The sequence below is a fragment of the Pagrus major genome, chromosome 7 (assembly GCF_040436345.1).
Source record: "Pagrus major chromosome 7, Pma_NU_1.0".
Classification (NCBI taxonomy): Eukaryota; Metazoa; Chordata; class Actinopteri; order Spariformes; family Sparidae; genus Pagrus; species Pagrus major.
The window spans coordinates 4,821,308-4,836,683 of record NC_133221.1 but is presented as its reverse complement, the minus strand read 5'-3'; the positions used below and the strand labels follow the sequence as shown (position 1 = coordinate 4,836,683).

General features: G+C 38.4%; 1 protein-coding gene across 1 annotated transcript; it reads left to right on the top strand.

The window, feature by feature from the left end:
- Positions 1-988: 988 nt before the first annotated feature.
- dazap2 (DAZ associated protein 2) lies at positions 989-6,815 on the top strand. Its single transcript, XM_073469866.1, has 4 exons — positions 989-1,160; positions 2,462-2,580; positions 2,681-2,929; positions 4,004-6,815. Exons 1-4 carry the CDS (start codon positions 1,148-1,150, stop codon positions 4,130-4,132), a joined length of 510 nt encoding a protein of 169 aa, XP_073325967.1. The 5' UTR covers positions 989-1,147; the 3' UTR covers positions 4,133-6,815.
- The last annotated feature ends 8,561 nt before the right edge of the window (positions 6,816-15,376 follow it).

Below are 15,376 nucleotides of genomic sequence, written 5' to 3'. Positions count from 1 at the left end.
TATGTAGGTCTGAATCCTGACATAATGAAAGAATCACTTCCATCCAACAGCATCTGGGTGCACGTAGTATCTGTAAATACTCGGACATCAACACATGACCTGTGTCAAACTTACCCAATGTATTAATGGCTTTAAATCAGCCTTTTCACAGCAGACATTTCGACTTGTACAAGAAAAAAGCACAGGTGTTTCTAAAAACAATGCCCCGAAGGCAATGCAGCCATCATTTTTCATCATTTACATCATTTACGCGTCATGAAAAAGGTCTATTATATTTTGAGTGTTTTACATAAAACCATAAAGTCGGAACAATAGAGGTATTGTGCCTGCAGGCTCACTGTTACACCTGTTTTTCTACTATGACGAGTCAAAAATGTCTGTTGTGTAATATTTATGGTGAGCAACACATATAAAATTATTGTATTGCTAAATTATATAAATAAGACAAAACTAGGCTGACAAATTAGACCTGGATTCCCTATTAACAAGTATATTAACAGGCGCTATCTTTGTACAGTAGTATGGGCTAATTTGTAGTTTTACTTCAGTTTCTAATTAAGCTATTTGAGGTTTTTTTTCTATTATTTTTTTCTTGTCTACCCTTTGAATGTCCTATCTATCTATCTATCTATCTATCTATCTATCTATCTATCTATCTATCTATCTATCTATCTATCTATCAACTGATCTGGCTAGCCAGCTAGCTAGCTAAGGTTAGCTAAGTCAACTATCTAGCTGTTTTTATTGATTTTTCAGCGCATATTCTCAAAGTGAACACACCTTTGTCTTGTCCCTCGTGTATTCAACTGTCTGTGCGTGCGAACACATGCCTGGCTCAAAGGTTAAGTCAGATTATTGAGTGTTTAGCAGGAGTTTTAACACTTCAACCTTCATTCACTCTTGAACGCCCCCCCGCCCCCTTTTCCCGCCTCTCGACTGTAGGGGGCGCGCGCGCGCACGCAAACCGCCGCGCGTCCGTACCACAGATAGAGAACGGCTGACGTCACCACTTCCACAACAACAAGAAGCCTGAAAAACAAGGAAGTGAATGATTGTGAAGCCGTAACCAGTTATAAGGCCGTGAACAAGACACAGCAGAGCTCCGTTAAATCTGATATTCCTCAAGTCTCCGGATCAGTCCAGAACAATGAACAACAAAGGTATTTCTCCGGACGTTTTTTGGGTAATAAGTCAGCTGCTCGCTCTGCGACGCCGACGTTATAACTAAAGATGAAGACCCTGCCGTTATGGCTATTTGAGAGCGGACTTCACGTTTAGCTACGTATGTGGCAATAAACGGGACGCTTTTTCTGATGAAAGTGTAGCAAAACACGTCGAGTTTTGACATCTAGGTTAATTATAAAACACCACGGCTGTTAATAACGAACAGTTAAATCCACTGTCACCTTACATAACCCCGGTTTTTTGTGGCCAGGTCACATATTCGGTTAGCTAGCTTCACTCCAACATTAGGCAGATTTAAAGGCGAAGCTGACATGTTGTTTCTGTTTTGGTTACATGCGTGAGAATCTGAAATGCGTTTCAGGAATCGTACGGTCGTTGTTTTTTCGCCGTGTCTTGAGATTAAACCGCGCAGTGAGCGTATTTTGTACATAATGTATCTTTTTTTTTTTTTCAATTTTTACACTCAGCTACATGCACCATTTTTGAACACACTCAGATCTTTTGTTGTTAGCCATACGTCCATGCACTTAAGCCGCAGGGGCTGCAAATAACGGGTTATTTCTAATTTAATGGTTAATCAACCGATTTTTTTCCCCCTCAACTAATTGATTAGTTTGCGAATGAATGTCGACTAAAAGCACAGATTGATCCCCGCATGTTGGCGATGCCTTAGAGACTTGTTCCGTCCGACAAGGATACAAAGAAGACCTGAAAAAAATGGACAAAACTGGAACCAAGTTTTTTTTTTTTTTTTTTTTTTTTCGGTTTTTTTCTTTTAGCTTTAAAAAATTGTCAAAAGATTAATCGATCAGTCAATATATGTTTTCTGGCAATTAACTAATCTAATCATTGACTAATAGTTTCAGCTCTATTTAGATGTGTTTTAGTTTTACTTGATGTTTTATGATTTTTTTAAAAGTTTTTAAACCCTGGCCCTGAAAAAATAATAATTGACCAACTTTGTGTATCCTCAACATTTGTCAGAGCATAAAATAAGTTTAACCTGTGGTCCCAATATGTGCTGAATTTCTCTGCCGTCCATATTTGATTATTAAAACATTTTTCTATTAATGCTGAAAACATGGTATTCTTTGCTTTATCCTGACAGTAAATAACATCTTTGTCTTGCCCGCTATCACATGTTGTGTTGGTTCTTAGAAATTGTGATTTCACAACATTATTTTAGAAAAACAGCATTACTCACTTTACCTTGGATCTCTGTCAGTCACTGTTAAGACTTAAGGATTTGCTTAAAATGTAAAATGTTGTTTTGCAGGTTCATATCCACAGCAGGCTGTGTACCCTCAGCAGAGCACTGCACCTGTATACCCTCCTGCTATGCAAATGTCTCCTCAGGCACCTCCTTACACAGACACACCACCTGCATATTCTGAGGTAACTATTAAATTTATTTGTCATACGATAACACAATTAATACCCACAGCAAACAGATGTTAACAGTTTTAAACTTGTCGTTTCGTCTCTGTGTCTGCAGATATACCAGCCCAGATATGTGCTTCCACCTCAGGTGCCTGGTCAGTTGCCACAGATGTCCTCTCCCTACCCTGGTGCTCAGGTGTTCATGCCCATGCAGCCACATATGTCTGTTGGGCCGGTGGGTCAGAATGTCCCCATGGCTTACTATCCCATGGGAGCTGTTTACCCCCCTGGTTCAACAGTGATGGTGGATGGCGGCTTTGATGCCGGTGCTCGCTTCACAGCAGGCAGCAGTGTTTCCATCCCAGTGAGTATCCACTGAGTTCACTGACTTAAATGTGCAATATATAAGAATTTTACTTTAAAGCAGAAATAGACAACTTGTTTTTATCTTCAACCCCTCCTAGCATTTGCCTGTGATATTACTGTTGGCAGTAACATGCAACATGGCTACCGCTAGCAGCCTGGCTATTGTCCAAAGCAAAAAACAACCATAAGAAACCCAATTTGACCTAGAAATCCTTATCTCGGTGCTATGAAAAGTCAGAGTAAAACCTGGAAGTATATTACGTAGGCAGGTTTTGTTACTTACTGATCTTGTGGAAAGAATGTCTTCAGTGGTAAGGGGAAATGCATATCAACAGGGGAACAGACTTTGACACAACACCACCACGTTTCTATCACCCTCCCTCGTCGCCTTCTTTGCCTCCTCCATCAGCGGGGATCGTTTTCTTTTTCAGGGTAGAGTTTTCACAGTTATTCCAGTTCTTCCACCATTACCTAGTGATAGCCCCCAGGAAAAACAATGCCATTCCCTGTATTGAATTAGTTGCGCAATGACAGACGAGTTTCCTTTTGTGACATAAATCAACATTCGCTTTTCCAGAAAAAATCCTGCCCCGTAGTAAACCAGATAGTACAGTGAAAACAACACCTACAAGGAACCAATCTATACACGGATGGTCAGTTGACTTTTGCCAGTTTAAAACATAAAAAATGTACCAAAAATTTCAACACGACGTGAAGATAACAGTTCTGACACTATGTCAAAGGCATCTGTATTTTGAATTGTGGAAATGTCTTCTGAAGTTAGCATGCTGACCAGCCCGTTCTCCCCATCTCAGAGAGAGTAAACTTATAGGACTATTATTTGCTTGGATAACTCGGCTAACTAGCTAACAGCAGCTGGAGTTAGCGGCAGTAAGTGGTTACTCTGGTCATATGTTGCCCTTTGTGCGTTTGAAGTATGAATTCTTACATATTGCACCTTTTTAAAGAAGACATAATTATTGCAGTTCGGCTGTTGTTGAGATGCAGTGTCATCGTAAGGACAGAATGTATCAAATTTAAAATTAATCTGCTTGTATCTCGCCTTCTCCAGCCCCCACCTCCTGGACATCCCCCCAACGCAGCTCAGCTGGCTGCCATGCAGGGTGCCAATGTCTTAATGACACAGCGCAAGAATAACTTCTTCCTGGGTGGATCCAGTGGAGGTTATACCATCTGGTAACAGCAAGTCCTCAAGTCCTCCTCCATGCCTAAACCGTGTCCCCGTCCCAAACGAAGCCCCAGTTCTTCCCCCATCCCATATGCCTCCCTCTTCAGGCTGCTTGGCCATGCCACAATACTGATATCACCTAACGGAATGTAATATTTTAGAGCCCTCATTAAAGGTACAGTACTCCACTTCTGACCTAGAGATCAAATTAATGAGGACAAACGGACAAATGCAAATTTTTAATGTTGTAGAATTCATTCCATGATTCTCCATTGGGTCTAACTTCTTTGGTCATTCCAGATTGGACCTCTTTCAGGCATCTGTATTTGCTCATGAGACCTCGTCTCCTTTAATTGAATGGATCACAAATAAGATGTACTTGTATACCTGTAAAGCTACGTAAATGAAATGTTGAAATATCAGACCCGCATCATATAGTTTAGCTGCTTTATGGTAAAAGTGAAATGCATTTACAAAGTTGCAGTGAGAGCGTTAAAAAAAAAAAAAATCTCCATTTGTCTTTTTTGAAAACTTTTAGTGTAGTTGAATTAATAGATGTGTAACATTTCCATGTAAATACCAGTATGATGATCATGAGAAATTACATCTCGACTATACACAAAAAAAAATAAAAGATTAAGCATCTTGGATGCTTTTTAGCTAGAATTGTCTTGTACTTGCACAGTATCCAAAATACCACATGAAATTTGTTGCACAGTGAACTGTCAATCTGACACATTTGTTGTCTTTAAAATCACTTGTAAATTAAATAAATTAAGCAAAAGCAAATTATTCAAGAAAAGATTTCATGCAATATCTAAAGTGGTTTACTGTACCTTGTTGGGCAACTTGTAGATGAACATAGTCAAGTGCCAAAGAGCACTGGGGATAGCCCTTATTTAAAGCAAATTAACTTCAGTAAACTTAAAGGAAAGAAAATTTAAAGTAAATCCAAATAGTAAGTTGAATGGGAAGGGGTGGTTGGTGTAACATTTTAGCTTTTTTTTGTCTCCTGTTTCTGTTTCACAGTCGGATACCCAGAGTTTATACACTAAATGTTTTACTGTGCAGATTTCAAGAACTATTCTCCATTGTTTTCTCTTTGTCTTTTCACACGAGTAACATCTGGTAAAGTATTTATTCACCGTAGAAAAACGTCACCTTTGTGATAGCATTAGTTTTTAGGCAACATTTTTAAAGGTTGAGGAGACTTTATTGAATATATAAGTGTTTTCTTTTTTTCTTTCATTACTTCTCCACATGTAAGTGATCGACATGAGTAGTTAGGCTAATAAATTTGTTAGTATAACCAATGAGCTGGTTGTACCAAAGATTTGGTCGACGATGCACTTATGTTTGGTTGTGACCCTGAAATTTAAAATGTCACAATTTAAAAGCAAACATATCATGCAGTTATGAGATTGTTGGTACCTAAACCTTCAGTTTGACATGTTAGTTAATGTATTAATGTCACTTTATGTGGGTTAATTGCATCTTTAAGTCGTTGCATACTTTTGCACCTTTGCTATGTAAAAATTTGATTAAATACTTTTTATCTGAGATGCACTGCTAAGCAAATCCGAGTGGTTGCAGATAAGGGGCTACTCTCTCTCTCTCTCTCTGTTTTTTTTTTTTTTATTCTGTTTTCATGACTTTTTAAAAGGAAGCTGTGAGATTTTTGAACATTTTAAGATAGTAAAATTCATCAAGTTTGAAAGTAACAAGATGTGTCGTGTTGTTCAGTAGCCTGGAAGTGTATGCAAACGTTTTCAATGAGGCTATATCACTGTCATCATCATAGTTCATTTAAAACGACATTTTTGTGCTGGTTTAAAACTTCTTTACAATCTTTACCTTATATGTTATGTTACAAACTTAAATAAAGTATCTAAAACTAGGTAAGTCAGTATAGATACCATGAACATATACGTGTAGATATTCTTCATTTTTGGTGTCTGGTAGCGTCGATGTGTCACTGGGTATCCGACACACCATATCAAGTTTTAACAGCTGTGGCCGCCAGAAAACAAAAGCTGTTTCTGTCAACCAACATCGAGCGATTTCAGCCGTATTTAAGTCAGAAAGAGCAGCTGTCTGGAAATGTGCTTCATTCCATGAGACGAACCTTCTCTCATCAGCTCACACACAAACCTACTTACACCGGGCGTGACTGACGTGTCACTCGTGTTTTTAAAAATGGCTCAGTATTCATTTACTCTCACTCATGCTGCCATTTCATACAGCTTTGCTGGGGAAGAGGCCACAGCTATCAAAGCTTTTAACTTATTATTCAAACAAATGTTACGTTTTTACTTTTTTATCCATCTCTGCTCTGATTGTTTGTAAAGCAGCATAATGGTGGCTTTGTCCCAGCAATATGAAGTACTGTAAATTACAGCTGACCAGTAGATGCTATGCCAACCACAGCCAGCAAATGGATCACCCTTTGTTGAAGGATTATGGACATTTATAGTTCAGGGATTCTCTTTACAATATTTTGTAAAAAATAGATGTATGTACTAAAGTGATGTGGTAGACTTTGGTACACGTTCTATCTTTTAAGATTACTAAAGGAGATGAGTGTCAAAGATGGAATACTTTGAAAAAAAAGAACTTAGGTGCACTTAACTTTTTTATACTAAACTTAAAATTTAAAATGTAAGTTTAGAATAAAGGTTATTTTGGAAATTTGAAATGCTGCATGTTTGTTTAATTTTTATTCGTATATACAGTCGGGTCCAAAAGCCTGAGTCCACTAGTTAAAATACTTCTGCATTTGTTTCTAATGTAATAATGTTTTCTTTTCTTAAAAATGATCGTATCAACTTAACAAGTTAAGTCAAACGTAACATATTTTTAAAATGTAGATGAATTTAGGAGCATCTTAGTATTTGGTATGTCCCCCTTTTTGCTGTAATGACAGCATGCACTTGATCTGGCATGGACTCCACAAGTTTGTGTAGAACCTGATGACTCATGTTATCGCAGCATGATTTGACAGCGTTCCAACGAGCTTCTTGTGACGTCAAACGGTGCTTGGCTTTCTCAATCTTCGAGTGCCCCCGTAAATGTTCAGTGGAACACGGTCCAATCATGCTGGGATAAGATGAGTCAGGCCTACGGGGAATCTGCAGGCGTACGATTCCTACAACAACTCAGCAGATTTTCCACAGAATCTGGATAAGTAGTATTCTGCTTGTCAAACTCAGAACATCAGGACTCTTACGCATGTGTGGTACGGTCGTGTGTCACTTTCAGTTTGGGTTAAGATCAGAGTTTGTGGTGCAGTGTGACAATACATCAACAACTGGATCTCTTCAACCTTCTTAAGATCATTTTAGGTTGTTGTAATGTGTTATTTTTGCTTATTTTTCCTCATAAACAATCGTTATCTTAAATGAACATTGTCTATCACGTTATAAGTAAAGAAACAGTCCACTGAATTCTGCAAGATTTTCATTCTGGTGATCCAGAAACTGAAAGATTTTCAAAATCCTTTTGGGCCTGCAGGTATTACACGAACTCGTGAAGTCCATGATGTCATTAAAGCAACAGGAGGAGATATTATGAAATTCATGTACATTTTTCACAACTGTTGAGCTGTTATTGTCATTTGTAATGAAAGTGATGAAAAACAGCATTACGTTCAAAACAAATGCAAAACAGAAGTGTCTTGACTGGCGGTCTCTTTTGGACTCTACTGTACAATGTTACAGAACAGGGGAGGTATTTATTTCAAGATTGTGATCTGAGATAACATCTGGGGTTTTGTGGGTTATTATGATGTTGTGGTTATAACTAAATGTGGTATTTTCCTTGCCAGATTCATCACAGGTAATGGATAGTTTGATAAACCTAGTGGATGCTTCTACTTGCTTAGCCTTCATACCAAAATCCTGAAAGATTTTTTTGTCAGAAGTCATTATCACCTCAGTATATGTACTGTATGAAAGAACCAATAGTCCCAGCTAAACTATTGTCACTTTGATATAAAAGGTATTGAGTCAAAAATGGATGTTTATTTCTGTCAAAATCACCTAGCATTACACCGAGTTGCCAGTTTATTGCATCAAACGCATTTGGATCCAACAGCCCACGATAAATCACACCTTAATGAGGCTCAGATTCAGTTTTTGCTGATGGTGTCAGACGAGCTTTGTTTCCTATCCATGATCAGCATTTCAAGCTGTGGTTTGTCGTCTTATATTGAGTAACTGTAGTATTTTATCATCTAATCATTTCACAAACGTAGCGTCGACAAAAACTGAACTTAAGCTTAATAATAGTGGGATTTATGGTATGGGACTGTACAAACTATAGCTAGGTGTATCTATCAGACACAGTGTAACATGTACTATGTGCTCGAAAACATTTCTGTGCACTGATCACGGATACAAAATGCATTAAAAGATCACTGTAAGCGGTCGGGTTGTATAATAACACTTGTCCAAAAACAAGTTTTATTGTCTTCCGTATTCAAACATGGAAGTCATCAACGACCACGTGTGGCAAACAAAACCAGGTAGAACACAATCCAATACAACAAATAATATCCAGCTGTTCTGTGTTTAAAAAGGATGCTATCATTTGAACTAGCTTATACAAAGTATTGCAAAGAAAGGCCACTGTTTTAAAAGCAAACCAATATAAAAGTAACAGCCCCAGAACACGTCTCGTATAAGATTTGTTTGGGGGAAGAATACAGTATGTCTGAATGCAATAACATGTGACAAATACTAAAAGAGAATAACAAAAACATGGCTGATAAATAATATAGCAGACAGGCTAATTTTACATTGTGATTGTCACTGAGTTTTTTTACTGATCACAGAGCTGTGGCATTTTAAAAATCCCACCACCTGTTTTCACACCTAGCTCCGCTAATCTCAACACACCTGTTGTCCTGTCACCTGCTTCTCATCCATCAATATTCACTCCTACTATAACAATCTTATCTTTGGTATTTGCTTGTGCTCTTCTGCATTTTTCATAACAAAATCTTTAACAAGGTTTTTCTCAGGCCCGGTGTGCAGTGAGTAGCGGCCTTCCCTCAAAACACAAATATAGAAAAAAACAGTCTACATCTTCTGAATCTTCAGCGGACTTCATTTTTTCAAGTCTTCACCAGCTTCATATGAAGTATTCCTTCTTTTCGCTCGTAGCAGCCTTGTTGCTGTACTCCTCGTCGGGGTCCTCTCCTGGAGCCAGCTCTCCTGTCGTCCTGTAGTCTCCTTTGTTGTGGCAGAGATACCGGTAAAGCAGGAAGCCCAAAGCTGCTACCGTCAGCAGGATGAGAACAATAACCACTGGGGAAAAATAAGGCAAAACATATTTTTAAAATGCCTGTTTGAGATATTAAGGCTGAGAAAACGTTCAGGATAAACTGCAAGAGTTACCTGTAATAATCGTGGAGTCTATACTTGCGGGGGCTGCTGTTGTTACCACTGAGAGGAAGAAAAATAAAACAAGTAGATTGGATTTAAACTGCTGGTGTCAGGTAACAGACGAGGAAGGAAAAAAAGGTCACGAGGTTGTTCTAATGTACAGGATCTGAGAGGAAGTAAACTGTGCCATGTTTCACAGCTGTGTGAGTCCAAGCAGAGACCGGTTGGTGTGCCAGCAACATGAAAAAAAACACACAAAAAAAAACAAAAAGTGTAGGAGTTACCCTGAATCATGGTGGTGTCTGCTCGTGTGGGAAGGGATGTTAAAAGTCCTGAATCTGATGCTGAACCAAAAAAACATGACATGTGTTCATGAAACAGCACAAACTGTAAAGGTTACAATATCAGGACACTGATATTACAACAAGTGTACTCACCCTCTGTCACAATTGTGTTTGTATAGGAGGAGACTGTTGTCGGAGGCACCATGTCTGATTCTGGAAGATAAAAAAAAGTATGTTAAAAATGTCGCAGGGGCTCTATCTTCAGCACACAGTCCGTCCGCCCGCCAGAAGAGACTTGAGTAACTGCATAGCTCGCAGGCTGAGGAAGGAATATTAAGTGTTGGGACACGGTAATCTGATTATTAAGGGCCTGAACTGAAACAAACCTTATTATTTATATCATTATTTAATCATAAATCCTCTGTGATGTAATTACTTAATCAGAGAACACACCAGTGGTCGAAGAAATACTGAGATCTTGTACTGAAGTAAAAAGTAGTAACACCAAACAATTAAAAAAACTTCATTAGAAGATAAAACCCTGCATTTTTCTAGGGAAAAGTGCCACAATCTTTGGTTTAAAGCTCTAAAATGTGAAAATGTTCTGGGTTTCTTGGTCACATAATCCTGCAAATGTAGATACTTTCATTATATTATCTTTATTATCAACAAAACAAGATATTTGATGATGTCTCATTTGGGCTCTAGGATAGATTTTCCACAGTTTTCTTATGTTTTATAGCCCAAATTCAGAAAATAATGTGCAGGTTAAATCTATAATGAAAATAATGTTAGTTCTGAAAAAGTATGAAAAGTAAAAAAATACTCATTATGCAACAAATCGATTATTATTACTGATGCATTTTATTGTTGTATCCGGTGGAGGTGGAGCTAGATTTAACTACTTCACACTTTTGGATAGTTTCATCTATGACAAAACATGATAATTTATAAAATAATCAACTGTTCTGTATGTAAAATCAGCACTCAGATACACGTACACTAAAGATTGCTTTCATTATCGATTAATCTGCAGATTATTTTGGCCTCTAAAACAAGTAAAAACAAAGAAAAATGTATATTTCAGTGTACTAGAGCACGAGGTGACAGTTCAAAACCCAAATAAATTCAGTTTACTGTAATGAAATACAAGAAAAGCAGCATACTCTCACATTTAAGAACTTGAAACCATCACATTTGTCATTTATGCTTGAAAAATTACTTAAATTAATCCTTTATCAAAATGGTTGCAGATTTATTTCATTTTGATCCAACTAATCGACCAATCGTTGCAGCTCTAACGTAGTCAAGTGGAAGTTTAAAGCATACAAAGGTACAGCACTCCAGTACATGTATGTATTACTTGAGAAAATAATCTGCATGTTAAATCAGTAATGAAAATAACCTTTGGTCACAACCCAATAAAGTATAACCAGTAAAAATACTCATTAGGAAACAGATACTGACACATTTTATTGTTGTATCCGGTGGAGTTGAACCAGTTTGAACTACTTTACCCTGCTGGAAAGTTACATTTATGACAATACATCAATTTTTTTTAACTTGAAATCTGAATCTGTATAGTAATTAAAGCTTTTAAATAAATGTAGTCCAGGGCTGTGACTCAAGATAACTTTCATTATCTCTAAAACATTAAAAAAGAAAAATCAAAATGCCCATCTTAATATTCTAGAGCACAAGGTGACAGTTTAAAAGCCAAATAAGTTCAGTTTAGTGTAATGAAATACAAGAAAAACAGCAAATGTTTGTCATTTATGCTTGAAAAATGTGGGTACAGATTAAATAATTCACATTTAGATCCAAACTGAATAAGTGGAAAATCTTCTCAGGAGTATAAAGCAGCATAAAATCAAAAACACTCACTGCACATTGATTTTCATATTTAAAAACACACCTACAATAATCAAAAAATGCCCAAAAAAACACGTTTAACACCACAAACATGCACTTTTAACCTGATTTAAATGGGACTTACGATTCATGGTTACTGCTGGTTGACTCCCTGCTGATACACCTGAAGAAAAACAACACACAAACAAACAAATAAACAACCACACATCTCTGTGACATCACGATTTAATGAAGCCATTGTCACAGACTTCATTAATCACCTCCCTCTCTTTGTCTCCGGTCAGCCCCCCTACACAAAACAAACTCCCCTCCCCAAGTTAAGCTAACAGCTAGCTTCACGCAAACTCACCGAGGAGGAGTGAATTAAAAAACTGCGTTAAAGTGGGTTTAAGTTTCCATGTGCCAACACTTGAACAATCGTTGTTATCACAGCTGCTGAGTGTGTGAACTTACCTGGGGCGGAGCAGGAACAGGAGTGTGTCACGATACCGAGCCGCGCTAACCCAACTTTTTCAGGTCCGGTGCTAACTTCACTTCACGGCGGTTGGTGGTTCTGGTGGTGTTGGTGGGGGGTTGGGAACGAGCGCGCGCCCCTAACTTTGAGTTTTAAGTGTGATATCAGCTGTTGTCGAGGCGGTTAACGCGTCGGACCTGCCGTCTCTGAAATCCGGTGAGTACTGAGACCTCTCTCCGTTCGGCACTCGTGAGTCATGCGGCGCGCGCTCTCGCTTTCCGCCTCTCCCTTTCCTCCCCCCATCTGCCTGTCAGAGATCGTCTTATTAGCAGGAGATGTATCACTCGACTTTGGAAAAAACAAACAAAAAGTGGAGCAGAGCAGTTCCCCTTTGCTTAAGTGTTGCTGATTTGTGATTGAGGACATTTTTTTTGTTATTTGTCTTATTTGAAGTGTCCGTTGTGATTTTTATGCCAAACAAACTCTCTCTTTTCATGGCTTGAATGAAAACAAACTGACCTTAATCTCGGAAGATTTCCGGAAGTGGCAGTCGCAGGTGTATTTTTTTTTGGACCTCACCGCTTCCCGTAGATCCAGTGTCACCTGTGTGGCAGCTTTGCCACTCTTCAAAAGTAGCAGTCCTTTCCCTGATGTTACTGTTGCTGTCACAGGTAAACACTGAAAAGTTACTCGTTGTCACTTTTATTTTACTACATACTGCTCCTTTAAAGGAACAGTCCACCCAAAAATGAAAGTTCAAAGACATTCGTAGTTGTTTGGACAGACACAATTTGGGCTTTGGACATAAGTTGTTTTGTTTTGACATCTTATAGACCAAAATGATAGAGGCATATTAACTGAACTTGTATCCTCAAAGGAGCAGTTCACCCAGAATGAAAATTCATTATATACTCCCATCCATGTGGATGGAAGGTCAAGGGTGAAGTTTTGTAGTCTATAAGGTTTGTTTCAGACCAAATCAAATGTGCGGTGAAAACGTGGGTTTTCCCATTCATTCAGGAGGAACACGGTCCGATGTCACGTTGCGGTGGCTAATCGTATAAGCTGGCGATCAGACAGCATAAATGACTGAACTCACAGTGTAGTGTAACATCGTGTGTCGTGTATTCACTCAGTTTGGCTTTGTACACCACTTTAAACGCATCCGTGGATGCCGACGATCACTGTAGGACCGGCATGCTTAACCTACTGTGGCAGAGGCATGACCGGAGATCAGAGGCCGAGCGGGACGCATGTTATTTAGTGTGGCTAAATGCTAAAGTGGGAACACAAGGGACATTTCTCTGTGTGGCACCATGTTTCACTTGTGATCAGTCCGATTCGGTCTGAATGTACCGTAAAACATTTCTTGAGCTTCACAGCAAAACAGCGTTGCAGCATTCTTCTGGAGACTTGTTTTAAAACGTAACAAATCAACTGAAAACAAGACATTAAATGGCTCCACACAGCTCGTCAGGCGTGATCCAAGTCTCAGGAAGATCAGAGATCCCAAATTGATTTGAAAAGACGTCATTTACACCCTTTGGTAAGACAAAACCTTCACTGTTGCTGCTAAGCTCAAAGCATTACCGTGCACACCATCCGAAGTGGGTTGGCGAGCTCAACAGCTCGGGAAGGATGTAAATATGTCTTTTCAAATCAATTCTGGACTTGGATGATGCAAAAAAAGCTGTATGTGGCCATTTTGGGGGGTTTTCAGTTGGTTTTAAAATAAGTCTCCATCTACTTCAGATGTCACGTGAATGCTGCAGCACTGTTTTACTGTGAAGCTCCAGAAATGTTTTATCCATCAACACTGGGGGTGAGTAGGTAATGACTACATTTTCCTTTTTGGGTGAACCTTCCCTTTAAGTAATAACTTCTTCCCTTTCATTATCAGTTAATTTGCCTGATCATTTGGTCGATAACACGTCAGAAAATAGTTGTTGTTGTTGATATCCATAACGAATTTCCAAACCAAATGCATTTGTTTTATCCGACCATCTGTGCAAAACCCCCGACATCTTTAGTTATGAAAGAAAATATCATAAATTATCAGGCTGTATTAAAATGTATCGTTGTTGGTGGTGGTGGGGACTAAACGGATGAAAAGTAGCTCATTAGGTTAAAGTTTGATTTCTTGTTTTGACAGCTTTTAAGTGAGACAGCGCACAAGCCACCGCTTAATTCAGGAGGAAGTCTGCAGAAGCCGTCATGTTTGTGTTAATGCCAACAACATAATATATTGATATTGCCCACAAAGCAGCTCTCCTTCCTTTATTTATTGTAAACGACAAATAAATCAAGTCTGGCTCTTTTAATGTCTGTGTTACTTGACATTTGAAAAAAAGGGTTCCCACAGTCAAATTTGCTTAAACTTGCAAAATTTGCTTGAACGCTCTCTTTGGTTTCTCTCTGTGGTTCCTCTTCACACACGTAGTGACACATTTTAGTTAATATTTCACAGAGACCATGACACATTAAATCATAAAAAAATCAGTAAGTGGTTTCTGTTTTTTGATTGTGACTTCCATAATTAAAAAATCTTTGTAGTTACAATTCAAGAAGTGAGAGACGTTGAGGTCAGTCGACCAACCACAACAAATTCAAAGCTCACTATGATGTCTTCCTCTTATGATGAATGAAGCATGACAAAAACACACATTTTCATCGAACATATCCGGTAAAGACTGACTGATTCACGTAAACTCTCTAAATGTTTTAAATAAATGCTTCTTAAAGCAAAAAGCAACACGTCTTAGCCTTTCCACGGATGTAAGTTATGCATGAAGTCAGCTGAGAAATCTGGGCAGAGTGAGAGCTCACTGTTTTGTGGCCCTATCATTTTAAACCTCCATTGTGAGAGAAGCAGCCACAGCTGTTCACACAAAACTTTAAATTCAATGCATTTTTTTATTTATTATATACATCCATCCATCCATCCATTAGCTTCACCCACGAAGGGTTGCTGCGTATTCACCGAGTTATTAAAATCAAACAAATTAGTATAAACTTGATACAAAGAAAAAAAGTTCGGTGTTACACAATGTTTTATCTTCACAGTGCACGCCTGATTAACAGATTTTGTGAGTGAAAATGACGAGACGTACGTTCAGTTATTACGTTCAAACAAAAAATCCCTGCCAAGAAAAAAGGAAATAATCAAAACTTCGACCTAGTTTCAGTCAGTGACAGTGAGAGTTCAGCTCAGTTCCTTTTAAAACTGAGACCACAGAACAGTACATCTGCATACAGTGAACAT

Excerpts from the sequence above, each read along its gene's own strand:
- dazap2 (XM_073469866.1), top strand. Across the intron at positions 2,581-2,680 it reads CACCACCTGCATATTCTGAG|ATATACCAGCCCAGATATGT; the intron begins GTAACTATTAAA and ends CTGTGTCTGCAG. Across the intron at positions 2,930-4,003 it reads GCAGCAGTGTTTCCATCCCA|CCCCCACCTCCTGGACATCC; the intron begins GTGAGTATCCAC and ends CGCCTTCTCCAG.